Raw genomic sequence first — 14,065 nt, forward strand, 5'->3', positions numbered from 1 at the left:
AAAGCCTGCCTGCCCCCTGCCCCAAGTTTATGTGGCATTATGTGACGTGTCATTAGTGGGCAAGCAATCACAGACCGCTACACCTATAGCATGACTATACTGAGGTTAGAACTGCATATAGTAGCTGCACCTCTTGTAACATTATATAAGAGACAGGTTGCTTACAGAACTGCCCAACCTTTGCAGCACACACAAAGTCTTTTATACGAGTGTGTTAGGGATAAGGGCTACTCTTTAGGCTACATTCACATCTTATTTCATGGATGTGTTCAGCGTATATGACCGGTAAGGTATATGCTGATGTATATGCTGAACATACACATACTGGAAGTTTGAGGCGTCTGCACAGTATACAGCAGGAAACACTGGATGGAAAAATGCAGCAAGTTTCACTATATCATCCTGTTATCCTATACTATACACTCAGTAGGGGCAAAAATAGACTATGGGGGACAGTACTGCATCCGCACCCGACCTCTGCTGAGCATACGCTAAGAAGGTCCCTGATAATGTAACTGTCCATATAAGGGTAAGGCTGCTGCCAAGGAGGGGGGACCGGTTTGTGCATACACTGGGATATGTCCTAACCCTCCATTGCAAGGAAACAGAAATCTGCCAGACATTTCCTTCAGCAGAGGCCTACAACGTGGTGTAAATGTAGCCTTACATCCGTTTGGGGTTACTGACGTGGTTGCGCTGCTTAACATAAAGTACAAAGGTAACATTACACTCCCTCCTAACACTGCAGATCAGGAAAGAGAAGGCTGGCTTGTACAGGTGCCTGTGCCTCTATGACCAGGCTGCTGTAATTCAACCCTGCTCCTACTTTGCTCCATACAGAAACGAACGGACTGTTTGCAACCTGCCAGTGAAAGAGGCCAACGCTAAAGAACACACAAGGGCTCACTTACTAAGGGTCGCGCTGCTCACTTTAGTCTGACTGTGCCCCTTTTTTTGGGATTACACAGCTTGCACAGGTATTTAAGAAGTGTCTGCACTGGGATTTTTGCACACGCGATCGGATTGTGAAGCTGGCTTCCAAGCAACACAAATTAGGGGGCGTGCTGGCGGACTGTCCGACTGATTCGGACTGAGCCCGGAATTTAACTTTCGAATTGTGTCACAAGATCAAGCACTTACATGCACCACTAAAAAGATGGTGAACTCGGTTGGACCTGAACGGGGAAGCGATCGGGCGCACAATCTCAGTGAATAGCGGCACAACGCATTATACATGGACAATGCACTTTCGGTAAACTCCAGCGGAAACTTAAGTAAATGTGCCCCATTGTGTGTAAATTAAAGTTTCTCATCTGGAGGTAAAAATGTTTTACATGTCCTCCAATTTTAAGCAACTCACCATGAAAGGATTACTAGACACTGCAGGAGCTGCAACTTGTCCAAAAGGAGTAACCACCGATTTCGCTGGACCAAAAACGCCAAATCCGGCTCCTTAATTTAAAAGAAAAATGATAAATGCAGGAAACAAATACAAGTAGTGGTGCAGCTATTCCACAAACCGCAGCGGATGCTCATACTGTACCTTGTATATTGCCATTCGGCTGCTGTGAGAAAGCAGTCTGTTGGGGGAAGGCTGTCTGAGGGGGGAATGCCGGCTGATGAAAAGTGCCACTAAAGCTGGTAGGAAGACTGTACGGTGCCGATGTCCCGAAACCGGCGGGCATGCTTAGTGAGGCTGTTCCAAAAGAAGCTGTTTCAGATACAACCAATAAGGAATACAATAAGATACATGAAAACAGGAGTCACAGCAGTGGTTACTATTCTGGAAGTGGAAGGCTTTCCTTTCAATAACTATACCAAAATTGTCTCCGGAGGGTGATGAGACAAGTGGTCCTACTTGTTTGTCTATGTCCCCTATGAATTGTAAAGCGCTATGGAATATGACAGCGCTATATAAAGATTATTATAGATATCACTAGGTGCAGAAGCCATTATCAGATACTGATCTGAGGCTGTAGTAAACACGGAGAAGGTCCTATTCCTGCTTGAGTTGCCGTTCCTTCCCATAGAAGTCTACACACGGATGAGACATGAACCAGAAAAACGGACCACGGAAGTGCTGTTTGACCCAGAACTCCACATATTGGTGTGCAGGGAGTATGAATTACCATAAAACCAAATAATGGTAATAATCTTACATGTGGAAGATATCAGAAAATAAAGATAAATCCCATACTACAATATGTATCCGTGTCTGCAGTAGGATAACCCGAGCCTAAGCTTCTCCGGCACGTGGACAAATATGAAATAATTGTGTGATCTCATCCTATAATCAGAGACACAGGAGGATGGCACAAAGAATAACATTTCAGGAAGAAATGAACAGGAAGCACAATAATCACAGCTTTACAGTATGTGTGTGCCACAAATCATCCAAAACATGCACCAATGTGAATGAGGCAAATACACCTATAGTAAAATACAGAAGGAAGCCGATTGCATTTCACTATAGGGATTTACACAGTACACTTCCAATTCACAACAGAAGAATACAGCAGAATACTACAGATCTAATAGGGTAACTGCATGCTTATGTTTCCACACACAGGAAAGCGGGGAATCCTGGGAAGAAACATGCGACAATCACCTGGATTTATGGTCTGGCATGTGAATGGGAAGACTGGGAATGCCCTTGGGAAGAAAACTGAAACATTGCAGGGCGCATTAACCATCGAGATATGATAGAAGGATGCTCAGATCTACATAATAAGAGTACACTTTATTCTCCAAAATCTAGGTGACAGCATTGGTGCCTTTTTTGAGCCCTTGTTTTTGACCACCCCTTGATGACCAGGGACTCGCAGCTTACAATTCAGCATGGAGCACAGGAATGGTTTAAAAGCAGGGTATTAAGATGTGCCACAAGATGTGCTAGAGGGAGGATTTTTCCTATGTGTGTTCCTGGTTTAAAGTGGGATCTTTACCCTATTCATGGTAGAGCTGCAGTATACACCATAAATGTCATATGGATGAGGGTCCTACCTCCGCACATCTGCTCGCTCGCCCCTTTTTTACTGCCCCTGACTTGGAACTCATACAGGGCAATTCAGGACGCTAAACGATGGGTCCATAAAGACCTGTGGGTCAATTTGTGTCCCAAATCGCCCTGGCAGGTTCCCTTTAAGTAAGTAGACTATCAGGTTCCTTTATCTCTCAGCTGTCAGTGGATACAGGATAGAAAAATGATTTACAAAAACTTCATAAATAAGAAAGGTATAGAGGGGGGGGGGGGGAGGACATAAACAGATTTCTTTAATAAAGTATATTACTAAGTTTAGTTACTTTTGTAAAGTAGGATCTGTATCTTGCAGACATTTCTGGCACAAGTTTGCAAGGTTTTGTTAATATGTCTGAAGTATAATGATGTTTTTCTATACTCTCAGAGTAGAACCATTTTGAACGCTGTAGCCCACCTAACAGGTCAGTGAATGGAAGCGAAGACGAGATTGAATATGTCTGAACTATCTAGCAGGATGGGTAATACACCTGGTGTTCAAACTCAGCTATATAAGGTCAAACTTAGTTCTAGTAACGCTTTGATACCAAAATCTACAAAGGGGTGCATCTACAAAAGTAGAAGACCACAACACAAGGCCAGAAACCCTTGTTGTGCCGGGATGTCTGCCCTGATAGACTTGCCTACACAATTTTCAGTAACTCCAAAAGAAAATTTGGTAAAAAAGGGATGCTGTTCTTTAAATGAAAAGAAAAAAACATGCAAATGGTGATCTCATAGGTGTCATCACAAGAATATCCATACTCCAATATTTCACATCAATAGATGACAAACACAGAAAAGTAATATTTGGATGTTGGTGAAAATATTCACATGCTGGGGGTGGCAAAAAAAAAAAAATGTTGAATGTGAATGCCAAGCTTTTAACGAAGCCAAGACGTGATATCAGCTCCGGGGCTGGACAGACTACTCACAGACATCCATTGCTCCTGCAGCTGTCGGTAGTCTGGTCGGGTGGAATGGGTGAAATGGGGCACCCGGGTAGTCCATCTCGGTCGTGTGACCATCACGGACTCCTGGTTGAGAGTTTAAAATATGGTCTTCCAAAACTTATAAATTACCAATACAGTTCAGAGCAGGCATGCCAAATGTGAAGGACCATGGGGGCAGTATTTTGGGCAGGGGGGGCAAAGCTCTGGAAGACACATGGTCAATCTTCAGGTGTCAAAGGAATAACGTCTTCATTACAAAGTTTCTGTAAATTTTCTTGATGAATACAGTTTTATTTCAGCCAGTTGTATACAACTTAAGAGAATGAGAACCCCAGCCAAAAAGTCTTGGAATCTGTGGTGGTCCCATAGTGAGCCCAGCAGATATTGGAGGGCCTCCTGACTCCCCTCAGAAGGCAGATTTTTGGATTATAATAATCGTTATTTCATGCACTACATCCTCCAGGTACAGCAGAGGAAACTGGTGTCCTATTGCAAGGAAGCACCACCGAATACCAAAACTGTCAATGTTACATGCAGGGTTCATTGCTTTTTTATTGAGGTACAGGTCTCTAAAAGGGGACATTTATTTGTAAAAGAAGCCTTAGGTTCTTAGCAAGGACAAAAGCAAACAAAGCTACAGTTTTACATACTCTAGAATTTTGTTAATGAGACGCATGGTGAGATAGTCAATGTATACATAAAGTCCATGTTCCCATACCTGGAGGCGCTCGTCCATTGGTCTGGAACGGGTTCACAGCAGGTGCAACGGAAGCAGAAACAAATGGGTTTGTTGAGGCAGGAGCTGGGAAGTGACATTATATGATCATTGTTCAGCAACCACTTGTCTACGATGTAAAAATGTAATCTCTACCATAGTGCAAGTCTGTCAAATGGCTTAGGAGGGGTAAATAGTTGGATAACGGGCTTTGTGTTGTAGAGAAATACTGCAGAAGGATTCTGACATTTATCTACTATTCAGCTCTGTTCACACTGGCTCTTACCTCCAAATGCTCCTGCGACTGCTGGAGCTGGATGGGTGTGCGCTGCTGGGACTGCAGCTGGGATCCCAAAAACATTGCTGTAAAAGATAGGGATAGTGTCACACAAGGAAAGAACCAGAACATATACAAAGCAGAAGCTTCAAGTTTTCAATGCCTTGGTCTGTCTCTGACACTCATGTCCTTTGCCTTTTAACCATGAATTCATGTTTGGCCGTCGCCTTTTATAGACAGAGCGACAAAACTGCAATCCAAAACCAAATTCTGTCTCAAATTGATAGAAGTGCAGTATAACGATTCTCAATGTATTTTGGCCAGACATGCTTTTGTTTGTAGAAGACGGCCTTCAATTTTTATGTCCGTTTATAATTGGTTGAATTAAAAAAAAAATTCTATTCTGTTATTTTTTCCACCATTCTACAAACACTTTATATATTGTTTTACTGTATTTTACAGCTTGTCCCGATTACAACAATATCAACTTCAAATAACATTTGTTTCATATACATTTTTATAATCAAATATATAATATAATACTTCAGTTATATTGTCATTTAGAGAGCGATCTACTTAATAGATACATCTCTATACCCGGTCATTAGGCATGTGATGAGCCATAACTCTATTGAAGCTCTTATCTAGAGAAAGTCCTCCCATAGCCATGGGTCACTGGTAACAATATTGTATCCCATGTTGAGGATTGGGGGTTTGAGTGCCAACAAATTATAAATAAAATTATTTTAAATGGATGGTGTCAGGTGGAATCCTCTGTGTAAAGTGATTGACCCAACCTACAGTCACGAGACTGTGATGCCAGATCAGTTATAGATTTGGCTGTTTGGGGGAGATACAAATACTCTACCACAATACTATGGACACTTTCTGAGTAAAAAAGCTATTTAGAAAGGCGCTTAATTTTGAAAAGGAAAAATTTTCAATTTTATTGTCTTCAAATACTGGTAAGACCATCGGGAAAAAAAACAAAATATTAACTAAATAGATCTCCGTTTAGAAACATACTTATCTGTTGGGGCTGGAACAGCTGGGACAGGAGCAGAAGATGGTGTGGGACCGCTATAGGTACTTCCTTGTGTACTGCCACCTGGAAAGTATAACAGTGATGTAGGTGCACATATGTGATGACCTGGTGCCCCAGACTGAAGTATCCATTTGCATATGACCGGATGGGTGCCCTTGATACAGTCACACAATTTGCGTCCGTATCACAGCCCCAATAGAGGTCTATAGCACCCGGCTACAGTGTCATCTCCCTCCAGCCAAGTCGTCATGTTATGTTGCCGTTTTACAGTCCCACCACTCAGCTTTCTATAGAGGGGGAGAGGAGTAGGGAGTGCTCACCCCTCCTCCTCCCGGTCGTATGCCCACCCAGGTTACGGCCCATACGAGCACACAGTTGTGTGGATGTAGCCCAAGCCTTTAGATTAGATTTACCCATATATCCAGGCACTGTGACAGTTTTAATCTTCTTATATGGAACCATATATATCCATTGCTTCCTTTTTTTCTAAAAATCAACTTTAAAATTATGCTAATAAGCCTGGGGTGTTAGCAGTGCCCCTCTGTGCTGCAGGAAAGGGTGAAAGTGCTAAAAGGACAATGTGAGAGGGGCTCTTCAGACTCATTAACATAATGTTAAAAGTTGATTTTAGAATGAAGGAGGCCATGAATAACAAATATTAGAAGATTACCGGTGTCACGATGCCTGGATCTACTAGTAAGTGTCCCTGGTTTATCATGCTGGATTTTGATGCAAGATTTCCTATAATATTAATAGGAAACAAAACTGAAGAAACGTATCTTATGATTAGTCACACTTCGTAGCCCATTAATAGATATTCTTACCTTGCACGCTGCTGAAGATATTGTCTAGATCTGCAAGAGCTGCATATTTATCTGCTGAAGGCTGACTCGGTTTACTAACAGCAGCCGCTTTACTAGCCCCAGTCGAATTAAAGGCCCCAAAGTCAGCGCTGGAGGACTTGGGAAAGTTGTCGAACTGAGCAAAGTTTGCGTTAGCATTAGTACCTATAAAATAGAGAAGGAATTCTTGGAATACTATAGACACATGTGCAAACATTCACTCATTGCAGCGCGGCGTCTATCCGTGTTATAGTAACAGCTGGATATAAAAGCAGCAAGTACAAGTCAGAATGCTCACAGCAAACTATAAAGAAACTTCCCACAAAGTCATATGTGAATAAAAGAAATTATTTTTATATGTACGGTAACTAAACCCCTTAGAATAACCCAAATTGTCCTTCTCTTCACATTAAAATAGAACTCTGTTTGGACAGTTATGGAGGGCTACTTGCCCCAGGAACGTTATCTGCAGACAAACAAGCCGTGCCGTCATAAACGGTAGGGGTCATATAGGATATTTTGCAACTTTCCACCAAAGAATGTTAAAAGTAGAAAACCGGGCAGCGCAGGTGAAAGTGGTTTTCTGTGACTTTATAATTAATAGCTTATCCTTTGCGTTTTGAACCCGTTTTTGGTCCACTTTTAAGCAGCATGCGATTTTTGGAAAACGCATCCGTTTTTGACAGGTTTTACCAATTCTTAATCTTAATTAAAACTGGTCAAAAATGGATGCGTTTTCAAAACGTTATGGGGCATTCTTTTACACCTTTTCGTTTCAGGAGAGCATAATGGAAACTAAAAATGGAAGGTGAACAGAAAGTTTTCCGTTCACCATTGACTTCAACGTATGGAATACTCTACCTTCTGCTACACTACAGTTATTAATTGCAGAAAGAAATATGCTCCCTGACACAGGTGTGAGCTTAGCCTAACAGTGTTATCCCTCGTGTACACACACTGGACTATTGATTTCTGCAAAGTTTGTTAGAAAGCCTTTAATTGTTCTAAGGCTATGGATCAAATTCCTGAAAAATAAAAGCCTTTGTGACAGGCAGCGCTCCATAACGCCCTCCAAAAGGAACCTCCATTTATTCCCAGAGTGCCGATATTCCATCGTGTTAGTACCAGGCTGCTTACTGAACAACCTTGATGGTACGCTTATAAATCCTGGAGATGCAAGGGGGAAAAAAAACCCTGACAGATTATTTTGTTTGTTTGTTTTTTTTTGTTTTTTTTTTTTACAGTGAGATGGTTGCAAAAACCAGCTCGATAAATTGCAGAACGTTGCTCTTCATCCTTATTAATGTCCGCCAATCCATTAACAAACACGAGCACAACTAATCTAGTGACTACTATAGAAAACTACACACAGCAAGGACATAGAAAACATCAGTAGCCGCCCCGTGGTGGGACAGGTAAGACTTACGGTAAGAGGTCTGCAGAGAGAAAGCAGACGTAAAGTCACCAACACTGCAGCTGGTAGAGAGCGATCTAATCGCTGAGTGACCATGAGAGATGAAAGAGAGGAAGGTGGGAAAAGAAAAGAAGGATTGCAGAGAAGAAAAAAAAATCAAGACGCCATGTTTAAAGAAAAAGAAATATAAACAGAACTTAAACATAAGATAAATGCAGTGACCAGAGGAGAGACGCTGCACAGCAGAGGACAACCAGGGTGCAAACACACAAGGTGCCTGTGTTGTGTATGTACTCAACCCCCTACTACAAGACTAGAGAGGAAGCCTGGCTTCCCTCCGCTCTCCAGGAGACATGAAGGGACAGGACAATGACTTACAAGAGGCCATGTACTTTCTGGACCACCCACTAGTCTTATCGGGAAAGGCTAGAAGCTTGAGCTCAGCACATTCCTCCGACCATCCATAGTGTTATAATAAAGCTGCGGGAAGCATGAGAGCCGGACAATCCCCTGCACATAACCTACAACTCCAAGCAAGAAGGGACAGGAAAGGAACATTGGGGGGGGGGGGGGGGGGGCTGCCATACAGCAGGGTAATAAGGAGGGTGACAGAACGCTGCCATGTTATAAGGTTTATGTCATATTTGTTTACCATGGTATTTCTATATAGGTGATGTTCTTCTATGTTATTGTAATTGCCTATTTATTAATAAGGGTTTGTGGAATGTATGTGGTAATTGTAGCAAATAATTCCCCCTCGTGCGGTCATTAAAGCTTTATCCGATTTTGTACAGTTTGGGGGAGTGATTGCATGAGCCTTGGACTAGATTGTCTTCTTACACTGACAGAATAGCAAACTTTGGTGTACGCTATGAATAAAATATGATAAATATGAACACTCTAATGCATTACTAAAATTCAAGTCTGAACACAGCCTTATTTTGACTCCAAACCTGAGGGCATGGTCACATGTTGCGTTTTGCTTGCCTTTTCATTGCATTTTGAAACACATTGCAACAGCTGAGGAGAGGTGATTTGCCCAATTACATTAAAGATAACATTGGTGTTTAGAAAACGCTATGTAAACACAATGTTAACGCATGTGTTAATGCATTTGTTTGTTTTGTTAACACATGTGTTAACATTGTTTACACCGTGTTTTGTAAATGTGAATGTTAACAGTAATGTAATTAGGCAAATCACCTCTTCTCAGCTGGTGTAATGCGTTTCAAAACACAATGTGTGACCGTGCCCTAAAAGGGAGTGAAGACAATAAAGCCCTTCTATTCATCAGTACAAGGGTCTTCTCTGCTTTTGGATTTTACCCAAGAACATACATCTACATACATGCATCTAGTACTAATGCCACATACATTCCCTGATCTTAAAGGGGTTGGCCAGTCACTACAAATGCTGATCATGGGACCCTTACAAAATCACAACAAAAGGAGTCCGTTTTATCACTTGCTTGACACATGCGGATGTCCGACAAGGAGGAACATGTCAATCCTGGCTCAAATGTGTGATTTACTCTTTATGACAAGATGAAATAAATCTGAATATTAGATTTAAGAAGGTTATAGCGTATTCCCATTTCAGCAAATTAATGCTATTGTTTGTATGATTAAAAAGTAATACAATTTTCTAATATACTTTCTGTATCAATTCCTCACAGTTTTCTAGATCTCTGCTTGCTGTCCTTCTATAGAAAGCTTCTATGTTACTTCCAGTGGACAGAAATCTGACCATGGTCACACAGGTGCACAGCTCGTTAGTACAAAAAAAAAAAAAAAAAGGCCTCAGAGTACAGGTTTTTCCCTCCTTTCAGGTGGAAAATGACATGTTTATTACCCAATGGGAAGAAGCCTGCACCCGTTGTTCCGAAACTTTCATAAAATTGTTGATTGAGGATAACAAAACAAGACTTGAAACAGTTGGCAAAGAAATAGAGGAAGCACGAATAAAACTAACCTCCTTACAAACGCAGGAGGAAATAAAAACGGTTTGACCTATCTCTGGAAGCCGAATTTGAGTGTTGGGAAAAAGAGATTTGTGATAAAAAGACAAAGAAATTTCAGCGTGATCAGGATGACTTTTCCCAAAAAAAAGCTTACCTCTGGGGCCGGTCTAGCCGGAATAGGAGAAACATTCGCTCGGAACGTACATCAAGTCGCTCCTCATCGATTTCATCCACAAGGTCATTCAACGACCCAGGGGACAACCCACAGACTCAATCAAACCAAGGGACCAAGAGGAAATACACTCAACCCCAAGCAAATAATAAGCGTCGTCCGGAAACACGAAGTGCCGCTAATGATAGCCAACTAAAGGTAATTAACCTTTCAAAGCGTGTGTTAACACCTCATGAAGTAGAGGTGCTGGAAAAGGGGTCAACATTCTCCCCAAGTGCTAAATTTAACACTTTCTCCGCAGTGAAAGATCTCCACATGTTTGGAAGATCTCTAATCTTCAAGAAATGGTTTCATAAAAAAGACCCAGCAGAAATTTTTGAAACCGAGCAAGAAATTGAAGCTGTCAGGATATTGGAAGAACTCCAGATTGAACATAATGCAGATACCCAAATCCCCCAATGCGTGAGAAAAAAGTCTAAGAAATTTCCGAATCTTTCCAGCTGCCCAGCGGTCGATCAATTTGTTAAAGCAGTATCCCAGGAATTTTCCAAAATAAATGATCAGGTAAGCCATGATAATTTGTCAAACGCACATCGTAGATCCATCAATAGTCTTAAAAGAGATAAGACGATTGTTATCAAACAATCCGATAAGGGTGGGAACGTGGTAGTGTGGCCACGTGAGATGTATGAGTCTGAGGCACATCGTCAACTCAGTAACCACCAATGTTATAAACGCCTCACGTTCAATCCTTTGTTAAAGTTTACAAATGAATTAAATTCCATACTTTTACAGGCTGTCAAGAACAAGGTGATCGACACAGACCTTGCCGAGTGCCTAAAACAAACAGAGCCGACGATTCCCACCCTATATCTACTGCCGAAAGTGCATAAACATCCAAAGATACCACCAGGCCGGCCTATAATATCTGGGACAGGAAGCCTTACAGCAAACATAAGCAAATTTGTCGACCACCACTTGAAGAGAATCGTAGAGACGTTGCCATCCTACAACAAGGATACAATGGATCTACTGCGCAAAATAGATGGACTCCATGTCGACAATGACACATACCTTGTCACTTGCGATGTGGAGTCCCTCTATACGTGTATTAAACATCATGACGGTTTGAACGCGGTACGATATTTCCTGTCTATGGAAAATGTGACACAGGAGTTTTCCTCATTTATCCTGCAACTATTGGAGTTTGTCCTCTTCCATAACTTTTTCGTGTTTGGGGGATCCTTCTACCTGCAGCTCCAGGGCACAGCTATGGGGGCGTCTTGTGCGCCCTCGTATGCTAACTTGTTCCTGGGGCTGTGGGAGAGGGACCTCCTGGACAGTGATCGGGATGTCGCTATGGACCGGGTCCTGTTTTGGGCCCGTTACATAGATGACATCCTGATCATTTGGAGGGGGGACTTGGTGGAGCTACAAAGCTTCTTTTCAACTCTGAACAATAATCCCTATAACATCAGGCTCACATACCATGCAGACAAAACCTCTGTGGCTTTCCTTGATGTAACCATTACCAAGTACACAGATGGTTTTTTACAAACAAACGTATACAGAAAAGAGACCTCTGTTAATTCTTTATTGCATGCTACCTCTTCTCACCCCATCCAGACCGTGAGAGCCATACCTACTGGTCAGTTCCTCCGGATTAGGCGGATATGTTCCTCGGATGATGACTTCGAGATTCAGGCTGATGACCTCAAAAATAGGTTTCGACAACGAGGCTACAGTAATAGATCCCTAAAATTGGCCTACTGGCGTGCAAAAAGAACAGCACGCCAGACTCTTTTATCACCTAAGGAAAAACCAGCAATACCAGACCAGGTGAGATTCATTACGAATTATCACTCTCAGTGGCACTTGATGCGTCAGACCTTGGAAAGATTTTGGATAATTCTACAAAACGACCCGATCATCGAAAAATATATTACTCCACATCCCTCAGTGACAGCGAGAAGGGCTAAAAATTTGCGAGACATCCTCGTAAGGAGCCATTATACATCTGGCAAATCTAACACCATATTCGATGCTGGTCGCCCACCTTGGGGGTGCAAACCATGTGGGAGGTGTGTAGCATGCCCCAATGTAGAAAAAGCCGACACATTTACGGATTCATCGGGCACCAAGATGTACAACATCACACACAATATCTCCTGCAATACCAAAGCAGTGGTTTATTACGCAACCTGTCCATGTAATTTAATCTACATAGGTCTAACCACTCGCCCGATGAAAGTACGCATTCGAGAGCATATGCGTGACATCAAGTCTACACTGAATAATGAATCTGACACTGATGGAAAACCGGTGGCTCAACACTTCAAAGAGCGACATAACTCCGATCCGACCCTACTTAAGGTACGTGGTATTGATAAAATAGATCTAGGGATTAGAGGGGGCCCAATCCACAAGAGACTATCACAGTGCGAAACAAGATGGATTTGGACCCTCAACACCATTCAACCCAGGGGCCTAAACGAAACCTTGAGTTTTGCCCCGTTTCTCCAGTAGATCCACTTCTGCCCTTCAACCCCCGGTCTCTAGGGTCGCGCTCTGCATTCAACGCATCGGCGTCTAAATACAATAGTATTTTTATCTATTTTATACGTTTTAATTAATTTTTTGTTATTTTGATTTCCTTATTTCAGGGTCAACCTATGGTTTTGGCGCTATGGATAATATACGCAATATCTCCAATCTCTAATTGTCCTAAACAGCATGGTGGGAAAAATGCGGTTCTTCTATTGGTCCTGCATAATATGGCTTCGCAAGGGTCAACTGGTGCATATACAAATAAGGATGTACAGCACTATATACTAGAGTTCGATCTTATAAACATGTTAATCATTTGCATTTTTTCTGGGTATTATATACACAATTTTTATTTCCAGTGCTTAGGTTCCGTTTTAAATCTTCACCAACAGATTACACTATTATGTTTTATTCTTATATCACCTTCCCATTTTGTGTTCCCTTCATGTGCTTTCCTCACCTTCACGCCCCCCTGTCCTCACTTGTGCCCAATACCTCACTACCTTGTATTATCACAAATTTTTTGATGTTGTTGCACATATACTCTACCATGCTGGTAGTCATAATTCACCGCCGTCATGATTCATAATATGGTATCACTGCAAAATTGCGATCTCATTATTATCACATGTTTTTCATTTCATTCTTAGGAACCTTACATTGTATATGTTACCATCCATTTTTATATAGGTATCCCCTGTATGGTATGTTTTATGCGTATTAATTGGCACCTTAGCCATAAATACATGTTGGGATAATGTTTTGAACCCCCTTTTTAAAGTTTTTTGTATGCAGGCTTTAACGCTATTATTGTAATACTAATGTAATTGAATCAAGTTTTTATACATCTACGCATGCATCTTTGCAAATCTCTTGTAACATATGTATTTGCACTAAATGGTGTTCAATTTACCCATTGCTTGTCACAATACATACTCTGCTTCCCTGCATTTACACGCTGTTGCGCAATACCGCTACGCCAGATACACGTGATCACTGATCACGTGACTGGTTACCATGTGACGCATCACACTACCACTTGGCTCCGCCCCCACACATGACAGCGATCACGTGACCCATTTGGCTCTGCCCCCACATGACAGCGATCACGTGACCCATTTTGC

At 41.9% G+C, this 14,065-nt stretch overlaps 2 protein-coding genes across 9 annotated transcripts in view; one reads left to right on the forward strand and one right to left on the reverse strand.

Annotated features, from left to right (window-relative positions):
* Positions 1–14,065, reverse strand: part of AGFG1 (ArfGAP with FG repeats 1) — a 44,972-nt gene that overhangs the window by 993 nt on the left and 29,914 nt on the right. For 2 of the 8 annotated variants that reach the window (XM_072143344.1, XM_072143341.1), the window contains exons 7-14: positions 8,275–8,346; positions 6,831–7,013; positions 5,988–6,069; positions 4,971–5,047; positions 4,688–4,771; positions 3,952–4,053; positions 1,544–1,711; positions 1,361–1,452 (exon numbers count right to left, since the gene is read on the reverse strand). In XM_072143344.1, the coding sequence (XP_071999445.1) occupies positions 1,361–1,452; positions 1,544–1,711; positions 3,952–4,053; positions 4,688–4,771; positions 4,971–5,047; positions 5,988–6,069; positions 6,831–7,013; positions 8,275–8,346 (860 nt within the window). Of the gene's footprint in view, positions 1–1,360; positions 1,453–1,543; positions 1,712–1,746; positions 2,666–3,951; positions 4,054–4,687; positions 4,772–4,970; positions 5,048–5,987; positions 6,070–6,830; positions 7,014–8,274; positions 8,347–14,065 lie in introns of those variants that run through there. The other 6 variants (XM_072143349.1, XM_072143345.1, XM_072143343.1 and 3 more) reach the window with 5 other exon arrangements.
* Positions 11,418–14,028, forward strand: LOC140122462 (uncharacterized). Its single transcript, XM_072143351.1, has 3 exons — positions 11,418–12,233; positions 12,622–12,767; positions 13,058–14,028. The coding sequence occupies exons 1-2, from the start codon at positions 11,418–11,420 to the stop codon at positions 12,625–12,627; spliced, it is 822 nt and encodes a 273-aa protein (XP_071999452.1). The 3' UTR covers positions 12,628–12,767; positions 13,058–14,028.

The sequence above is a fragment of the Engystomops pustulosus genome, chromosome 3 (genome assembly GCF_040894005.1).
Source record: "Engystomops pustulosus chromosome 3, aEngPut4.maternal, whole genome shotgun sequence".
Taxonomy (NCBI): Eukaryota; Metazoa; Chordata; class Amphibia; order Anura; family Leptodactylidae; genus Engystomops; species Engystomops pustulosus.